The following is a 19615-nucleotide window of genomic DNA, read 5'->3' as shown; positions in this document are numbered from 1 at the left end:
AGGGCTCTAATTATGCCTTCTGAAGCCACACAGGAAAACAAGTTGATTTTCTCTTCCAAAGAACAGCCTTTCAAGAACAGGAAGACAATGATTACATTTTCTCTTCAGGGCTTCCAAACCTGGCTCCTTCAATTCCTCTCCAAAGCACTAGATTTCAAGGCCCCCCTCCATCTTGCCTCCTTTACATATACTCTGGCCTGTCCATGTTGCCCTTATAGTGCCTAGCCCAGAACTGGCTGCAGCCTACCACAGACAGCAGTCTCAGAGCATATGAGACTATTGTGATCTATCATCTATATTTCTATATCTTGTTCTGTGAGCCTAGGAGCCAGTTCCTTTTTCAGACACTACATTATACCCTGTTAGCAGGCTCCCTAGTCCACCCCATTCTTCACAGGCCTGGAGAGGCAAAGGCTGGGCATAAGGCAAGTAGTTCTGCCTACTTTGGTCCTGAGGTTCTAGTGGTACTGATAGCTGTTTCATCCCTCTCCACCGCCTACTTCTGGGCCTCTTGCTCCTCAAGACCCCTTTAGTGCGTAGACTATTAAGCCTATGTCATCTTACTCTTTAATGCACTTGTCCACCAGGGCAAGACAGGCAATGGCTGGACCACAAAAGAAGAGACGAAAGGCAGAATAGCACAGTAGTCAAGAACATGGGCTCTGGAGTCAGACAGCCTGGGTTCAAATCTTGGTTCTATCACTTATTAGCCATGAGACCTTGAAAAAATCACTTAATTCCTCTGTACCTCAGTGTTCTCCCTGTAGAATGAAGATAATAATAGTACCCACTGATGGAAATGTTCTATATCTTGATTGCAGGGGAGAGGTTCCAGAGGTGTATATATTTGTCAAAACTCAAACTGAACACTTAAAATGAGTGCATTTTACTATATGTAAATTACATCTCAATAAAATCGATTTGAAAGGTTAAAAAAAATTATAGTAACTACTCATGGAGAATTGTGAGGATTAAAAGAATTTTGAAATACCTAAAATAGTTCCAGAAATCATAGTAAGCACTGAAGCAATGTTATCTATTTGTAATGGAGTTAGCAATGATGCGCCCAATCTCTATGTCCTATGATTGCTGCTGGAGAGCAAGGGAGGGGTCTGAAAACCCAAAGGGATCTTCAGTTAGCTGAGATGTGGTATTTTCCCAGAAGTTTCATTATAGATCTGGCTTTCACCAGATAAAATACCAGTATCACAAACCACACCTCGTCCATGCTCCAGCCAAGGTTGCGTTTAACACTAGCAAAGCCAAACCACAGGAATCATCACCAAAATCAAAGATGTTCCAGTGAAACCGGGAGGGATCTGTTTTCTTTAGTCTTCCTCTGGCTTAGCCCATGAGATCTTCCTGGGCCAACTTAGTTTCTATTCAGTCCTTCACCAAGTCTTCCCTGAACATCTTCTCTGCCTAGCCTAGGCAGGAGGAGGGGGTGACAGAAGGAAAAGATATAAGTTTCCTGGCTCCCTCACCCTCACCAAGTTCACAATCTACAGGAATTACAAATAGAAAGAGGAAACTGATATCAGAGCCAACAAGGCATAGTGAAGAGACCACTCTGCAGGGAGCTGGAAGACCGGTGTCTAGCCTCAGCTGACACTTACTAGTCACATGACCATGAGCTAGTTCCATGGCACTGTGAACTTCAGTTTCCTCCCCTATAAAAATGAAGGGATAAGAATAAACAATCTCACAGTCTGTGGCCCGACAATGGTAGAAAAACAAGTGTAATAGGACTTGTTTCAGGATCTCAGTCCTCTGAGAAACTCAGGGTGAGCCAAGTGAGCTAATTTAGAAGAACTGATTGTCTTAGACCCAGAATACAGTAAGGGGAGTGCCTCATGGCTATGGCTGCTGCAGCAACAGTGATGGCAGTCATAATTTGGAGGTAACCAGTTCAGCTGCTATTACAGGGAACGGGTTCATTTCTATTTTCTCACCTTGCACTGCCCCACAGGACCAAACCTGCAAATCAAGGATTCAGGATACCAAGCATGGCTCATTTCTGGCATTTCCTCCCTATTCATTCCCTGGATCAGGCCCAGGGGGCTAGAAGAGCACTGTGAGATGAAGGGCAAAGCAGGCAAAGATAACATCTGTAGAGCACGACACTGTTCTCTCTGGAAGTCAGCTACCGCCATGCATGTTTGAAGGACTATGGGACCTAGAAGATAACACAATACAGTGAATTATGCAAGAGAATCCTTTTTTAGTTTATGGAGGTACACAAGATAGTTGTACAACCATCTAGTTCAGGCATCAGTGTAGTTCAGTTCAAATTTCTTGATACTCTACTCTCCTTCAGGTCCTGTGCCTGCTAAAGAAAGATGAAACCGACTCAGTCTCTTGCTCTTAAGGGGCTCAAGATATGGACAGCGAAGCAGAGAGTTAAGTGAGTAAACATGGTACAACAAAGGCCTGTACAGAGTGCCTACCTCCATAGAAAGAGGGAATCAAAGGCAATGTCACTAAAAAGGTAACATCTAAACTGAGTCTTGAAAGGATGAGGATGTATCCATGGGGCAGAGAAGATGGAAAGGACATCTTCCCTCTTCTCTAGGGATGGAAAGGACAGAGGGAACAGAATGTACAAAGACCTGAGATATGAAATAGCCTGTCATGCTTCAGGACCTGCAAGCAGTCTGGGGTAGCTGAAGCACAAGCTAGGTGAGTGCAGAGGCCTTCTGTTATTTAGATCCTACTTCTCAAATGGGACTGCAAAACTGCCAAGAGAAAGGAAGGGAAGAAAGAGTACTGAAAAGCAGGTGAGGCAGTAAATACACAACCCACCTCTCCTCCCGCCTTCCCCCAGACTCTGCCTGACACAGCCCTCTCCCACACCAAACACACCCCTGAAAACTCCAGGAAGGAAAAACCCTCCCCACTCTAAGGTCAGTAGCTCCAGAATCCCCAGTTGAAGAGGCAGGTCCTCTCCTAAAAGGAAGAAACGAGAACCACAGGTCCCTGGAAAAGGAACATTAAGTACTAATTTGCAAAGATCCAACCAACCCTAGCAGCCATGCAACTTAGAAAGGCTGAGGGAATCTCATCCCATCAGCCAAGCCCAGATCCAATGCCTTTTTCACCCAAACTCATCTCCAGTGAGCCATCCCCAGCTTCTATCCTACTGAGAACGCTGTGGGAGCTGCAGTAAGAAAGGCAGCCCAGCAAATCCAGAGCTGACTTGCCCTTTAAAATGACTTTAGCTACAGTTATATTGTTGCCTCCTGCTAAACACAAAAATAATTTTAGATGGAAAAAAAAATGACTCTAGAGTATCTCCCAAGCAGGACACATTCCTGAGCCTCAGCCATGCTGAGAATCCTTAGGTTACTGACACAGGGCGGCCAGACAGATAAGTCAAAATAGACAAGGCCAAGCAAGCCATGGAAACAAGATGACACGCAAGACCTGAAGTCTGTGACCACATTGGGAAACAGCTGGGAGTGGGAGAGAAGCATGAACTTCAGTCAGACCTGAGCTCTAGTCCCAAGGCACTACTCACTAGCTTCACCGAACCTTCAGTCTTCTCATCTGTAAATAAGCATAATAATAGTATTTACCTCAGAGCATTATTGAGATTATTAAATGAAGTAAAGAATATAAACCACTAGCCTGAGGCACACAGTCAGTGTTTAAATAACTTCCTTTCCCTTTAGCCAGAGCCACAAGGATGCACTGCTGCAGTTAGGGAGGGGTGGCCCCATTCACAACACAGTCTATGTGAACAGCGCACCCTGAGTTAGGCAATTGCACAGTCCAAGGCAGCCAGCCATTGAGCCTTCTGTCTATTTTAAGCGGTACCAGAACTCAGAAAAACAGAGCTAAAATACCACCATAGGTGTATTCAAGACAATGGATGGGTCTGAGACCACACAATCAATCCAACTAACAAATATGAGGCACCAGGGACACAGCTCTGACAACCACGGCAACTCCATCTTAGCCAGAAAGCCTCTTCTATGCTCCTGCTGAGGTAAGAGCCGATTTCTTGACCTCCATCAACCTCAGGTCTGTAGATGAATCCCATCAACCAAGGATCTGGCAAGTGTGAAGCCAGGGATGAAAGCAAATGCTACAAGTTTCCAGCTGTGGTCCATGTCCTCTCTGCTTGACAGGTGGGCCAAATACTCAAGGGCAGGCAGTGTCTCTGAAGCTGTTAAGTCTTGTCACATGGGAGCCAGGAGATTGAATCCAAGACCTAGGATGACTTTGGCACCCTGGTTACCAAGCAGTAAAGCCACTGCTCCTAACTGAGCATCTCCAGGGCAGGTAGGGACCATGTCTGATTGTTTTGTATGTCCCCAGACCCTAGCACAGTGCATGACATAACCCACCAGCTATAAATGGTTGCTTAATAAATGAACCAATATGGACGTGGCCTTAGCCCTATCACCTGGACTTTAGGCCTCTGCATATACTCTATCTGCTGCCTAGAATTTACCTTTCTTAACCCCACTTACTTAGCTATTTTTTCTCAATTCTCAGGTCTCAACTTAAATGTCATCTATTAAGGTAGTGTTGAGGTCTTTCCTGACACCCTAAACAATATTAAGTTCCCCAGCCATAAGTACCCTCTCATCACATCCCTTATTTCCGCCTCATAAGTCATCAGACTTCATTGTGATTATCTGTTTTATTTTTGCCTTCCCTCCTACACTGTAAGCTCTAGGAGAGCAGGAACCATATCTGTCTTGTTCATTATACTGATTCCCAGGGCCTAGTACAGTACCTGGCACAGAGGGAGTGCCCAATATGTTAGAATAACTGAATACATGAGTGAAGGAATGAAGGAATGAGAGAGCTCCAGTCCAAAATGGCTCTGGAGTGACTGGGGATTCAAAACTATCTGGTCAGCCCTAAGCTGTCAATGGTTACTTTTTGATTCAGACCTTAATAGAGCCTACAAATGCCCATGCATGGAAGATAACAGCAGACTTGATGAACAATAGAACAAAGAACAGTCTGTGTGACAGGAAGTAAGAAGAGACAGAAGAGGAGTTATGAAGCAGAAACCCCACCTCTGAGTGCCTTGAATGCCATGCTAAGGAATATGGTTTATTAGCCTGCAGGACAGCCACTATCTGACCTGAGTTCACTAAGGGCACACAGGCCTATGAAAGGTACCATCCTGCTATAGCCACCCACTGAGTTCCCTTTGATTGCCCACAGACTGACAGGCCTTCTTCCCCTCCCTTCAGGTTCTCCCCCATTTCTCTGAGCTGTGTGGAATCATTCAATAACACAGGTGCCCCCAATGATAATTTGTCCAAATTACCCTAGCCCAATTTTACTAAAGAAAGTTGTAAACAGGGAAGCTGTCACTTAGGAAAAACAAGATCAGAGGGCCTGGATTCAAGTGTTGTTTAGCTGTGTGACAGTAGGTTACTTAGTCAATCTTTCTGAGTTTTAATAATCTCTATAAAATAAGAATAATACCTATCTCACAAGGTTGTAGAGAAGGTTGAGATAACACATTCAAAGGGCCTAGTTCAGTGTCTTTCACATAGTGAGGGTCCAACATAGATTTATTAAAAAAAAAAAAATCCCACCTAGGGCACAGAGCTATTATTTCCTCCTAAATGCTAAGCACTTTCATTTGACCTGATAGAGCACAGAGACCCACAAGGCCAGAGGTTACTCATACAGACTTGGGCCTGTCTAACCTCCTAAAAGGGGATGGGCAGACTGCCCTGTTTCCATTCTGTGTCTAGCTATCTGAACACTGAGGAAATTACCAGCAGGCAGGCTGCTGGGAGTGGGGAAGTGGGGAAAGAGCTGAGACTCTCCCAGAACTTCAGATCTATTAATAGCCTGGTCACGTGTCTACAGAGGCACAGGATTGTTGTCTGTAAACTTGGTAACCCATGGCCCAAGACAGGCAATTTAGGACTGGGCTGTGTTCCAGACCAAAGACTGCAGACCGGGGTCCACTCTCAACAATGAAGCATGGTAGCAAACTAGAGTAACCAGAAGTAAGGTGTTGACTCTTCATAAGATGCAAGGAAGGAAACTACAGAATAAATCCCTCACCCTCCCCAACCCTGCTAGCTTTATGTTACAGGAGGCCTGAGATGGGGCTCAGCGTTTATAGGATTTCAGTTTGCCCTTGGAAATATATTTAGATACTCACTCTAGCCCTGACCAACTGCATCACCGTGGATGAGTCACTACCCTCTAGGCTTGTTTCTTTACCTGAAACTCAAGAAGGGAAGGCCAGATGATCCTACCTCTTGATGAGCTTGTTCACGAATCTTCATCTCAAAGTCCCAGCCCTGATTTATGAGAACACAAAGTCTAAAACACTGTGTTCTAGAGATGGAGAGAGAGGGATCTCCGGTATACTGCCCTCTGCCACCAGCCTTAGCCACTCGACCAGGAAGAGAGGCAAGGAACATAAGGAACTGGGAACAAGCCACCTCGACCTCTCAGATCCCAACACCTCCAGCCTCAGAAGGCCATCATCTTATGGCACCCAGGAAGGGGCTCAGTAAATATAAGCAAATAACCAGAATATGGGTGTAAATTGCCAGTTCCCATACAGTTTCTTAAAGGGAAGACCTGGAACAGAGGAAAAAGAAAAGAGGAGATAAGGGGCCTGTATTTTCTGTCTTTCCCAATTTCAGCATCACCATCAGGGGAAAAGCAGGACATCTGTAGGAAACTTAACTACATAAAGTCATAAAGTTATTAGATTTAAATACAGTTCTCTGTGTGTGTGTGCATGCACATGTGTGTGCGCACGTGTATGGAACTGTCTGTGGGTGTATGGTCTTTTCTTTATTCCACCAACAAGCCTCATGAGGAAGACTCAAGAAGTGATGGCTTCCAGAATGCCGCGAAAGCTCTGACACCAGGAAGGGATTTAAGTCCTTGTCAGCACTTTGGGGCTCTGTGAAGTGCCCCTCTACACACACACACACACACACACACACACACAAAATCACAGACAATCATACACCCCAGGGCTAAACTAAAACGCCCACAGAGCACAGATAAGCCAAATGAGTTTAAAAGACAAAACAGTTCCCAAACCAATAAAATGTAACTGTTATATAGGATTACATATGTATTAACACACCTAAAGAAAAAATCTGTACTTCATCCAGAAGTTTTGGACAGCCCCAGAAGCTGAGAAAAAACAATCACCGATACACATGTTGGCAGACATACAATTGGGTTCATTGGCAGAATGAACCCATCACTCATTCATTCCACAGAGGTTTACTGAGCACCTACTATATACCAGGCACAATTCTAGGCCCTGGGAATACAGTGACCCTAACACTCTCAAAAAAGAGGGAGCCAATGAACTTCAAACATTCCAGCTGAATTCCCATGACCTTTCCATCCCTACTGTGAGACGAATGCATCAGGCTACTGTAGCGTCAGTATCAGCCAGAGTCCTTAGTCGCAAGAACAACTTAGTCTGTAAGTTCAGCAACTAAAACTGATTCTAGATAGTCTAAGCAGAAAAAAAACAAAACAAAACCTTATTTTAAGAGCAGCTCAGACTCACCTGGAGAAGTTGAAAACCCAGGGATGGATGTCAAGAACAACACCTAAAATCTGGCAGTAGAACTAGTCTTGTCAGGACATCTCTGCTTCCACTGCCAACCTCCACTATCCCCAGCCACTATGATCCAGCCACTGCAATACGACTACCACTGCTGCTCTGGGAACTCAATCTTGCTACATGCACCACCACCACTGCAGTCCCTGCTTGCTTGCATCACCAGCTCTTCAGAGTCAAAGTCCATGGAAAGTGGATCAGACCAAAAGAACCTACGGCAAGCTGCAAATGAAGTTGAAAGTAGATGTCTGGCATTTTAAGTGGAGAAATTCTTAAATACAGGAAAAGGTAATAAATATTCATTTTAGCTACTTTGGTATTATACACAAAACACTTGATTCATCTAACTAATGGCCCTAATTCAAATTTCATGTTCACCATAACCTTTCTGCTTAGGATTTGGTGTTCCACATTGCCACCCAAAGGCAAAAAAGCACTGGTCATACCAACACAGGCATTCTTGAGGTTTTTATATATCAGCCTCATGAACTTGGTTAAGAGAATTTGCTTGAAGAGATAAATATTCTCAGTGTACTGATAAAATCTGAACCTTCAAAAAGTGAAATACTAACAAACATTCGTTGAGCACTTCATATGTGCCAGATACTATCCTAAGCACTGTATATGGATTAACTAATTTTTCATAACAACCTTATAAATTGGATACCATTCTCCCCATTTAACATAAGAGGAAACTGTGACACAGAGAGTTTAAAGTAAACTTGCCTAAGAATACACAGCTAATAAAATAAGAAGTCCAGAATTTGAACCCAGGTAGTGTGACTCCATATTTTTGTCAGCTCCCCAAAGTAAATCCCCACCTAAGGAAGCCTATTAGGTAGTGTCTTGCTCATTGCAGTGTTTCTGGTGGGTTACAGAATGGCAAGAAGACACAGTCCTGTAACCTCCATTTTAAGGTTCTATTCTGGATTTAATTAGCTGCAGATACAAAATCTTATTGGAAGAGAGATGGCTATCCGCAGAGGACAAGAACAGATGAAGCACCTAAGTGAGGCTTTGTTTGGCCTCCAGATTCTCTAACCATAGTTGCTGATAGTACTATTCACACAAGAGAGTCTTTGCCGGACTTCGAGCTCAATTCTTATTATGCTACAACCTTTTATTTATATTCAGGGATTACGCCTACATTCAGAAAGAACTTACACAAACAGTATATAAGAGAGTCATCTCCTAACCGGAATGCACAAGACTTTCCAATGAAAGTACAGAAACATTAAAACTCTTATTTTATCCTGTTTTTAATCTTAAAATATAAGAATTACACTTTGCCAGTATTAAATGTACAGACGAACAATGATGCCCTCTCTGAATCTGTCAAGTGTTTCCATATCATTTATTACATATAAGGTGTCCTGAGAATAGAATGGAAGTTCCACAGTGTTCGAGGGAGAACAACAGTGTCTGCCTGCAGTTATTCATGTGCTTTCAGGATACCATGACATACTGTACTGCAATTAATACATGTCTGACTAAATAAACTTACAAATTATGGTTTCTATATTTTCCCAACTAAACCAACCCCCACCACATAGATCAATGATTTTAAAGGATTCTTGCAAATAAGTAAACAAAAATAAAAAACAATCCCCACTGGTTGAAGATAATATTAAAATTACACACAAAAATAAATAACAAGAAAATGACAGAGCTGATCTTTCTATTCCTAATTCTATTCCTAAACTCTCTATCAGCTACATTACAGGGTAAAAACAATTCTAACTGGTTCAAATAATAAGTTGGCCAAAAAGATTGAAAACTATCAAAAAACTTCTGGAAAGATGGATTTACATTTCTCATTAACAGTGAACTTCATCCTTAGTATATACTGTGTCTTGATACATTACACTAAATCAGGGGTCAGCAAACATTTTCTATAAAGGGCCAGACAGTGAATATTTCAGGCTCACAGGCCAAACATCCTCTATTCTTTTGTAACTAAATAACTCTGCCATTAGTGCAAAGGTAGCCACAGATAATATACAAAATATATATATATGGATTTATTTGTAGAAGCAAGTGTAGTTTGCCAATCTTTGTATTTAATAATGATGATATAAAGCTATCATGATTTAAAATACATCTAAAAATTAAATCTAAAGATAAAACTCTCCAAATTTTCTGCGATGCTTAAAGTCTGAAGATATTCAATCCAGTTAAGAAGTCTCTTTATAGGTTTCCTGCTTAATAGTGAAAAATAAAAGGCACATATCACTGGTGAAACACTATTTCCTTCTTGCTGCAGTGAAAAATGAGATTAAATAGGACATGAAAAGCAATATTTTGTAAACTGCATTCATTTGCCAGCAATGTGATTTGAACAATATATACAAAATATTTCTTAAGATTAAAAAAAATAGGGCTTCTCTGGTGGCAGAGTGGTTAGAATTCTCCTGCCAAAGCAGGCGACACAGGTTGGAGTCCTGGTCCGGGAATATCCCACATGCCGCGGAGCAACTGAGCCTGTGCGCCACAACTACTAAGCCTGCGCACTACAGCCCGTGAGGCACAACTACTGAAGCCCGCATGCCACAACTACGGAAGCCCGCACGCCTAGAGCCCGTGCTCTGCAACGAGAGAAGCCACCGCAATGAGAAGCCCGCGCACCGCAACGAAGAGTAGCCCCTGCTCACCGCAACTAGAGAAAGCCCGCGTGCAGCACCGAAGACGCAACGGCAGCCAAAAATTAATTAATTTATTAATTTTAAAATAATAATAATAAACTATAAAAAACGTAAATTTAAAAAAATAAAAATTACAAACTATGGAGCTCGGGAGATCACTAGACTGTAGAATGTAAGTTTCCCTTCATGTGCCACTTAAATGTATTTGCTACATTCTGTTAAATACTGAAGTACAAAAGGAACTGCTTTTTAAGGGCCACTAAAGGAAAAATGTACAAAAAAAGAAATATCCCCTATATGGGGTGTGCTCAGAGCAGGGGGCCTGAAGAAATGGTTCCTCTGTTTACAACACATCCAACAGGAATCTGGGTACATTGTGACAAGGGACACAAAACTTGTGGCCTTCCTATGAACAAATAAATACCTGACACATGTCCCCCCTGCACCTCCACATGGCTGCTGGGTCAGAGCTCAATACTGGTAGAAAAGCTACAGTATTTATGTGGGAAGTTTGCCACCTAGAGCCTGTCCAGTCTACACATGGGTGGGCCATGAGTGGTCCTATAGACATAAAGGCTTTGAATCTCTCTTTTCAAGGAAAAAAAAAAAAAGAAAAAGAAAAATGGATTCCAACTATATGCCATTCTGGAAAGGGCAAAACTATGGAGACAATAAAAAGATCAATGGTTGCCACGTGTGTGGGGGGAGAGAGGAGATGAACACACAGAGTATGGAAGTTTTTATGAGCAGTGGAAATACTTTGAATGACATTATAATGATGGATATATGTCATCATACTTTTGTGCAAGCCCATAGAATGTGCAACACTCTTTACTTCATTAAAGTGAACCCTAAGGGTGAAATGAGAAGCCCACGCACCACAATGAGAAGCCCACGCACCGCAACAAAGAGTAGCTCCCGCTTGCCGCAACTAGAGAAAGCCTATGCACAGCAACAAAGACCTAAGGCAGCCAAAAACTTAAAAATTTATCAAAAAAAACCTATTGTAATAATATTTAAGACAGTGTGGTATCAATTGCAAGGATACAAAAATAGCCAATAGAATAGAATGGAGTCCAGAAACACAGCCACACATAACAGTCACCTGACTTATAACAAAGGTGACACTACAGTACAGAAGGGAAAGAATGACCTTTTCAATAAATAGTATTAGATCAAATGGATATCCATATGGGGGGGAAATATACCTTGACTCACTACCTCACACCATCACAAAAAAATTCATTTCAAATGGACAGCAGATCTAACATGAAAGGTAAAACAATAAAGCTTTTAAATGAGGAAATAGGAGAACATATTCATGATCTTGGAGTAGGCAAAGTTTTCTTGAACAGGACACCAAAAGGCCTAAACATGAAGGAAAAAGTTGATAAACTGAGAAAGATATTCACAATACATATACGACAAAGGACTTGGATCCAGAATACATGAACTCCTACAAAGCAACTAAAAAATGGCAAGCAACCCAAAGAACAGTAGGCAAAAAACTTGAACACTTTACAAAATAATAAATCCAGACTATGTGTGTGTGTGTATATGTATGTGTGTGTATATATGTATGTATATACAGATAGACAGTATTTGTATGTATCTATATACATGTATATAGATATGTATGAATGAAAAGATGCTCTACTTCATAGTCATTGCGGAATCACAAATTAAAACCATAGCGTGAGAACACTATACACCAACCAGAATGGCTAAAATGACAAAAATAGGGAAATATTAGATGTTGGAAAGGATGTCAAAAAACTAGTACACACGCACAGCTTGTGGGACTGTGTATTAGTATCGCTTGTTGTATAATAACTACCCTAAAACTAAGTTGCTTAAAACAATAAACATTTATTATCACACACAGTTCCTGAGTGTCAGGGACAAAGAGTGGCTTAACTGAGTGGTTCTGGCTCAGATCTCGCATAAGGTTCATAAAGGGCTAGGGCCACTGGAGACCTGACCGGGGCTGGAGGATCTGCTTCCAAGATGGCTCACTCACACTCCTAGCAAGTCAGTGCTGGGTGGGTCAGGAAGCCTCAGTTCTTCTCCATGTGGGCTGTTCCATAGCCTGCTTGAGTGTCCCCACAGTATGTAGGCAGGCTTCCAACAGAGTGAGTGATCCAAGAGACAGTGAGACAAACAGTAGTACCTTTTATGACCTAGTCGCTGAAGTCATATACCATCACTTTCATTTTATTCTATTTCTTAGAATTGAGTTACAAGGGTCTAGCTGAGTCAAAGGGAGGGGAATTAGGTTCCACCTCTTGATGGGAGGGGTATCAAACAATTCGTGGACATATTTAAAAACAAATACACTTACTTTGGCAAAGAATGTGGCAGTACCCACTGTGGAGCACATGTATCTTACCAAGGCCTCCGTGTGCTAACCTCCTCTTGTTCATGCTGCCTGATTAGCATGATGTCATCAACGTAACAGATCAAAGTGATGTTCTATGAGATGGCCAGATGGTCCAAGACTCTTCTGACTATATTATGACAAAGAGTAGAAGAGTGGAAGTGTTTATATAGCCCTCGGCAAAACTATGGAGGTGTAATGATATCTGTTCCACAAGAATGCAAACTGTATTTGGCCTTTTTTTCTGATTGAGACAGAAAAGAACACATTCAGCAAACCAATGCCCACATACCATATTAATTTGCTCTAGCAAAGATACCATATCCATCACAGAATCCATAATTGGGGCTACTAAATTAAACTTGCTGAGGTCTACGTTCTCCAGAATCCATCCAGTTTTGCAGAAGAGGGCAGACTAGTGAATTAAATGTAGACATAATAGGGACCACCACCCTGCATTCTAAAGATACTTAAGGATAGCACTATTTCCACCATCCCTCACAGAATATGATATCAGCTTTGATTCACTATCTTGGCCAGAGGAAAATGCAACAGTTTCAAAAGCTTCCACTTGGCCTTCTCCACTATGATAGCTCTTATGTGACAGGTCAAGGTTCTGATGGGGGTGCTACTCCAACTGTTAAGTATGTGCATCCCAATTATACATTTGAGGATAGGTCTGTGGGATAATTCTAAAAAGTATCATGAGAAAGTAATTAGATAAATATATGTTAACATTACACTAAGTGAAAGAAGCCAGACATGATTCCATTTATATGAAATGTGTAGAATAGGCAAATCCACAGAGATGGAAAGTAGATTAGTGGTCGCCAGGGACTAGAGAATGGGGAGCGACTGCTTAATGGGTAACAAGGTTCCTTTTGGGGGTGATGAAAATATTCTGGAATTAGATAGTGGAGATGTTGCACAAAATTGTTAGAAACCACTGAATTGTATATTTTAAAATGGCAAATTTTATGTTATGTGAATTTTATCACATTAAAAAAAACAAAAATAGAAAAACAAAAACAGCTATTGGTTGCCTTATACAGCTGGCTGATGTATGAGGGCTGCTTTCACCCTCACTCAATTTACAATACAGAATCCAGCTCATGGCGCTATACATTCTAGCATACTGAGCCCTTGCAAAATGCTTAGGATACAAATATATCTCATCATTCACATCAACCAGTACATTGTAAAGTCACTTATTCCTGTTCTCTAGGAGTCCTTATTTAAATTTGAAAGGCTCATGGCTTTAAAAAAAAAAGCAGTTTGGTGTCCAGGCTAAGCAAGGTCCTTGGCATCTTCAACCCCAGGCTGGCTCTGCTACTTACCTCACTGTCCCAGATTTGAAGGAAAATACAATCTCTTCTACAGAAAGCCAGAAAGGCAGGAAGAAAGGATTCAGTGACTATCACACCTCAAACAAATATTTATTGGACAAACTGTCTAGCAGTTTTCAAATTATGCTCTGCAGATCCCTCCTCCCACTCAGGTTCCTTGGCAATATCTACTACTACAAGCAGAGCAGCTCTACTTTGTTGAGTTTTAAATAGTGGAAGCACACTTAAAAAAAAAGAAAGAAATTAAAATGGCACAATTATGTAGCAGACATCTATGAATTTTGCTGATTTAATAATCTCCCCACCTTCCAAGCCCTCTTTAAGTACATGTACCTTGATCTTCCCTGAGGGAACCATCCCTCCCCTGCTCTTGGTCCACATGATTCCAGGGTAGCTGACCATGATCCCTGGGCTCCATGAGTAGAATATAACTGTTGGCCAATGAAAGTCCAGCATTCTTCCAGTCACAGTGATACTTTAGGGTGGGCAAATGACCCAAGCCAAAATCATACCCACGACTGTCAGCACCATCAGGAAAGAGGTATTATCTTTCCAATAGTGGTTGCTTAGCTGGTAGATTACACACCCAAAGCTGACAACTACCTTTGCCACTACATGGGTGGAGGCTGCCTAACACCAAAACAAAGAAAAGCGGAGCCAAGAGGAGAGACATTAGGTCCAAATGACATGATTCAAGTCCCTGGATCTTGCTGTGTCTAAAGGTAAATCTCCTTCTAGGCTTTTTAGTTACTTCAGTCATAAGTGCCTCTCATAAGTCAGTCTGACCTGTATTTCTGTCACTTACAAAGAAGGCACAACAAATGTAAAATTATTTGAAAAAAAAGTAAAAACATCCATCTGGTCAATAAACCTCAAACCTTTATTGTAAATGACAGTTGGGGAAAGAATATTTTTTAAAAAAGAGAAAATTTTAGAAAAAAGCTCCCAGGAGAATTAGTCTTCTCCTTGACTCCTCATTACATTCCCAAAAATGCATGGTATGGGCTTCCCTCGTGGCGCACTGGTTAAGAATCCACCTGCCAGAGGGAGGAACACTCCCAAACTCATTCTACGAGACCACCATCACTCTGATACCAAAACCAGACAAAGATATCACAAAGAAAGAAAACTACAGGCCAGTATCACTGATGAACACAGGTGCAAAAATACTCAACAAAATACTAGCAAACAGAATCCAACAGCACATTAAAAGGATCATACATTATGATCAAGTGGGGTTTATCCCAGGAATGCAAGGATTCCTCAATATACTCAAATCAATCAATGTGATACACCACATTAACAAACTGAAGGATAAAGACCATACGATCATCTCAATAGATGCAGAAAAAGCTTTCGACAAAATTCAACACCCATTTATGATAAAAACCCTTCAGAAAGTATTCAGAGAGGGAACTTACCTCAACATAATAAAGGCCATAAATGACAAACCCACAGCCAACATTGTCCTCAATGGTGAAAAACTGAAACCATTTCCACTAAGATAGGAACAAGACAAGGTTGTCCACTCTCACCACTATTATTCAATATAGTTTTGGAAATTTTAGCCACAGCAGTCAGAGAAGAAAAAGGAATCCAAATCAGAAAAGAAGAAGTAAAGCTGTCACTGTTTGCAGATGACATGATACTACTATATATAAAGAATCCTAAAGATGCTACCAGAAAACTACTAGAACTAATCAATGAATTTGGTAAAGTTGCAGGATACAAAATTACTGCACAGATATCTCTTGCATTCCTACACACTAATGACGAAAAACCTGAAAGAGAAATTAAGGAAACACTCCCATTTACCATTGCAACAAAAAGAATAAAATACCTAGGAATAAACCTACCTAAGGAGACAAAACACCTGTATGCAGAAAACTATAAGACACTGATGCAAGAAATTAAAGATGATACCAACAGATGGAGAGATATACCATGTTCTTGGATTGGAAGAATCAACATTGTGAAAATGACTATACTACCCAAAGCAATCTACAGATTCAATGCAATCCCTATCCAACTACCAATGGGATTTTTCACAGAACTAGAGCAAAACATTTCACAATTTGTATGGAAACACAAAAGACCCCGAATAGCTAAAGCAATCTTGAGAAACAAAAACGGAGCTGGAGGAATCAGACTGCCTGACTTCAGACTATAGTACAAAGCTACAGTCATCAAGACAGTATGGTACTGGCACAAAAACAGAAATATAGATCAATGGAACAGGATAGAAAGCCCAGAGATAAACCCACCCACATATGGTCACCTTATTTTTGATAAAGGAGGCAAGAATATAATGGAGAAAAGACAACGGCCTCTTCAATAAGTGGTGCTGGGAAAACTGGACAGCTACATGTAAAAGGATGAAATTAGAACACTCCCTAACACCATACACAAAAATAAACTCAAAAGGATTAAAGACCTAAATGTAAGGCCAGACACTATAAAACTCTTAGAGGAAAACATAGACAGAACACTCTATGACATAAATCACGGCAAGATCCTTTTTGACCCACCTCCTAGAGAAATAGAAATAAAAATAAACAATTGGGACTTAATGAAACTTAAAAGCTTTTGCACAGCAAAGGAAACCATAAACAAGACGAAAAGACAACCCTCAGGGCTTCCCTTGTGGCGCAGTGGTTGAGAGTCCACCTGCCGATGCAGGGGACACGGGTTCTTGCCCCAGTCCGGGAAGATCACACATGCCACAGAGCGGCTGGGCCCATGAGCCATGGCCGCTGAGCCTGCGCGTCCAGAGCCTGTGCTCCGCAACGGGAGAGGCCACAACAGTGAGAGGTCCGCTTACCGCAAAAAAAAAAAAAAAAAAAGACAACCCTCAGAATGGGAGAAAATATTTGCAAATGAAGCAACTGACAAAGGATTAATCTCCAAAATTTACAAGCAGCTCATGCAGCTCAATATCAAAAAAACAAACAATCCAGTCCAAAAATGGGCAGAAGACCTAAATAGACATTTTTCCAAAGAAGATATACAGACTGCCAACAAACACATGAAAGAATGCTCAACATCACTAATCATTAGAGAAATGCAAATCAAAACTACAATGAGGTATCACCTCACACCAGAATGGCCATCATCAAAAAATCTACAAACAATAAATGCTGGAGAAGGTGTGGAGAAAAGGGAGCCCTCTTGCACTGTTGGTGGGAATGTAAATTGATACAGCCACTATGGAGAACAGTATGGAGGTTCCTTAAAAAACTAAAAATAGAACTACCATATGACCCAGCAGTCCCACTACTGGGCATATACCCTGAGAAAACCATAATTCAAGAAGAGTCATGTACCACAATGTTCATTGCAGCTCTATTTACAATAGCCAGGATATGGAACCAACCTAAGTGTCCAAGAACAGATGAATGGAAAAAGAAGATGTGGCACATATATACAATGGAATATTACTCAGCCATAAAAAGAGACGAAATTGAGTTATTTGTAGTGAGGTGAATGGACCTGGAGTCTGTCATACAGAGTGAAGTAAGTCAGAAAGAGAAAAACAAATACCATATGCTAACACATATACATGTAATCTAAAAAAAAAAAAAAAACATGGTTCTGAAGAACCTAGGGGCAGGACAGGAATAAAGACACAGACGTAGAGAATGGACTTGAGGACAGTGGGAGTGGGAAGGGTAAGCTGGGACAAAGTGAGAATGGCACAGGCTTATATATACTACCAAATGTAAAACAGATAGCTAGTGGGAAGCAGCCGCATAGCACAGGGAGATCAGCTCAGTGCTTTGTGACCACCTAGAGGGGTGGATTAGGGAGGGTGGGAGGGAGACACAAGAGGGAGGAGATATGGGGATATACGTATATGTATAGCTGACTTGCTTTGTTATAAAGCAGAAACTAACACACCATTGTAAAGCAATTATACTCCAATAAAGATGTTTTAAAATTAAATAAATAAATAAATTTTTAAATTAAAAATAATTAATTTTAAAACAAAAGAAAAAAAGAATCTGCCTGCCAATGCAGGGGACACGAGTTCGAGCCCTGGTCCGGGAAGATCCCACATGCCGTGGAGCAACAAGCCCATGTGCCACAACTACTGACCCTGCGTTCTAGAGCCCACAAGCCATAACTACTAAGCCTGCGCACCTATAGGCCATGCTCTGCAACAAGAGAAACCACCACAATGAGAAGCCCGCCCACCACAACGAAGAGTAGCCCCCGCTCGCCACAACTAGAGAAAGCCCGTGCACAGCACGAAGACCCAACGCAGCCAAAAATAAATAAAATAAAATAAATAAAAAATTTTTTAAAAAAGAAAGAAAATGCATGGTATTTTACAGTTTCCACTGATAATCTCGCCTGATCTCCAAAAACAAAACAACCCTGTGAGGTCAGCATTCACACTGTATATTTGAAGACACTGAGGCTCAGAGAGAAGGGACTAACCTAAGTCATCCAATTTGAAATCAAGGTTTCTGTCTCCAAATTATACCTTTTTACTACTTATTACTGCTTTGCACAGTTCTCAGCAAGCCATGCACAAGTCTGGGAACCTGCCTGGGCTCAGTACAGACTTGCTACCTGACAGCAATGTTCCCCTGACCCTTGGCAGCTTTGCCTTGTTTCAAACAGGCCTCGCCCTGCTCCCTTTCCACAAAGCCTGAGATAAAGACAAGCTCATAGCACAGCATCCCACTGCCTGCACATAAGGGTGTGTCACTCAACTGGCTGGCAACACTGAAAGTCAGTAGCCTTACTCTCAAAGTAGCCCTAGAACTATCAAATGCACATCAATAGATAAGATCTGAGGAGGAAGAAATGACTTCTAAGATGCACCTATGATGAGAAGCTGCAAGTCAGCTAACAGAAACTAATACAACTTCTATAACTATTGGAATCTGAAGATCCAAAAATCATTACTGACTGGAAAAACTCCAACAGCGTACATTCAAGGGTTTAAAAATACATTAGGCTCATGCTATATACAAAAATTAACTGAAAATGGATCAACAACCCAAGAGCTAAAACCATAAAACTCTTAGGAGAAGACAAAGGGATAATCTTAACTACCTTAGATTTGGCAGTAGATTCTTAGATATGACACAAAAGACATGAGTAACAGAAGAAAACATAGATAAATGTGACTCCATAAAAATTAAAAACTACTGTGCATCAAAGAACATTATCAAGAAAGTGAAAAATCACCCTACAGAATGGGAAGGAATATTTGCAAACCACATATCTGATAAGGATCTGGTATCCAAAATATATAAAGAAATCTAACAATTCAACAACAAAAAGATAAACAACCTAATTTTAAACAAAAAAAGGACCTGAACAGACATTGCTCCAAAGAAGAAATATACATGGCCAACAAGTACATGGAAAGATACTCAACATCATTAGCATTAAGGAAATGCAAATCAAAACCACAATAAGATGTCACTTCACACCCATGAGGATAGCTGTAATTAAAACAAACAAACCAAAAAATAACAAGTGTTGGCAAAGAAGTAGAGAAATGGAACCCTTACATATTGCTGATGGGATTGTAAAATGGTGCAGCTGCTGTGGAAAACAGTTTGGCAGTCCCTCAAAACGTTAAACACAGAATTACCATATAACCCCACAATTCCACTCCTAGGTATATAGCCAAAAGAATTGAAAACTG

The 19615-nt window shown here is 41.2% G+C and overlaps 1 protein-coding gene and 1 non-coding gene across 4 annotated transcripts in view; one reads left to right on the top strand and one right to left on the bottom strand.

Moving 5' to 3' along the window:
• Nucleotides 1–19615, bottom strand: part of STIM1 (stromal interaction molecule 1) — a 189653-nt gene that overhangs the window by 121195 nt on the left and 48843 nt on the right. Inside the window, exon 1 of one of the 3 annotated variants that reach the window (XM_024731855.1) lies at nucleotides 12617–12665. The exons of the other annotated variants lie outside the window; for them this stretch is intronic. Within the exon in view, the coding sequence (XP_024587623.1) occupies nucleotides 12617–12650 (34 nt within the window). The 5' untranslated portion in view covers nucleotides 12651–12665. Of the gene's footprint in view, nucleotides 1–12616; nucleotides 12666–19615 lie in introns of those variants that run through there. 3 annotated transcript variants of the gene reach the window in all.
• On the top strand, nucleotides 10527–10660 carry LOC112390786 (small nucleolar RNA SNORA11). The gene has a single exon (XR_003001331.1). It is a non-coding gene; the product is annotated as a small nucleolar RNA SNORA11 (small nucleolar RNA).

Source organism: Neophocaena asiaeorientalis, unplaced genomic scaffold (genome assembly GCF_003031525.2).
Source record: "Neophocaena asiaeorientalis asiaeorientalis breed wild unplaced genomic scaffold, Neophocaena_asiaeorientalis_V1.1 scaffold232, whole genome shotgun sequence".
NCBI lineage: Eukaryota > Metazoa > Chordata > Mammalia > Artiodactyla > Phocoenidae > Neophocaena > Neophocaena asiaeorientalis.
This window is presented reverse-complemented; position numbering and strand designations above follow the sequence as displayed.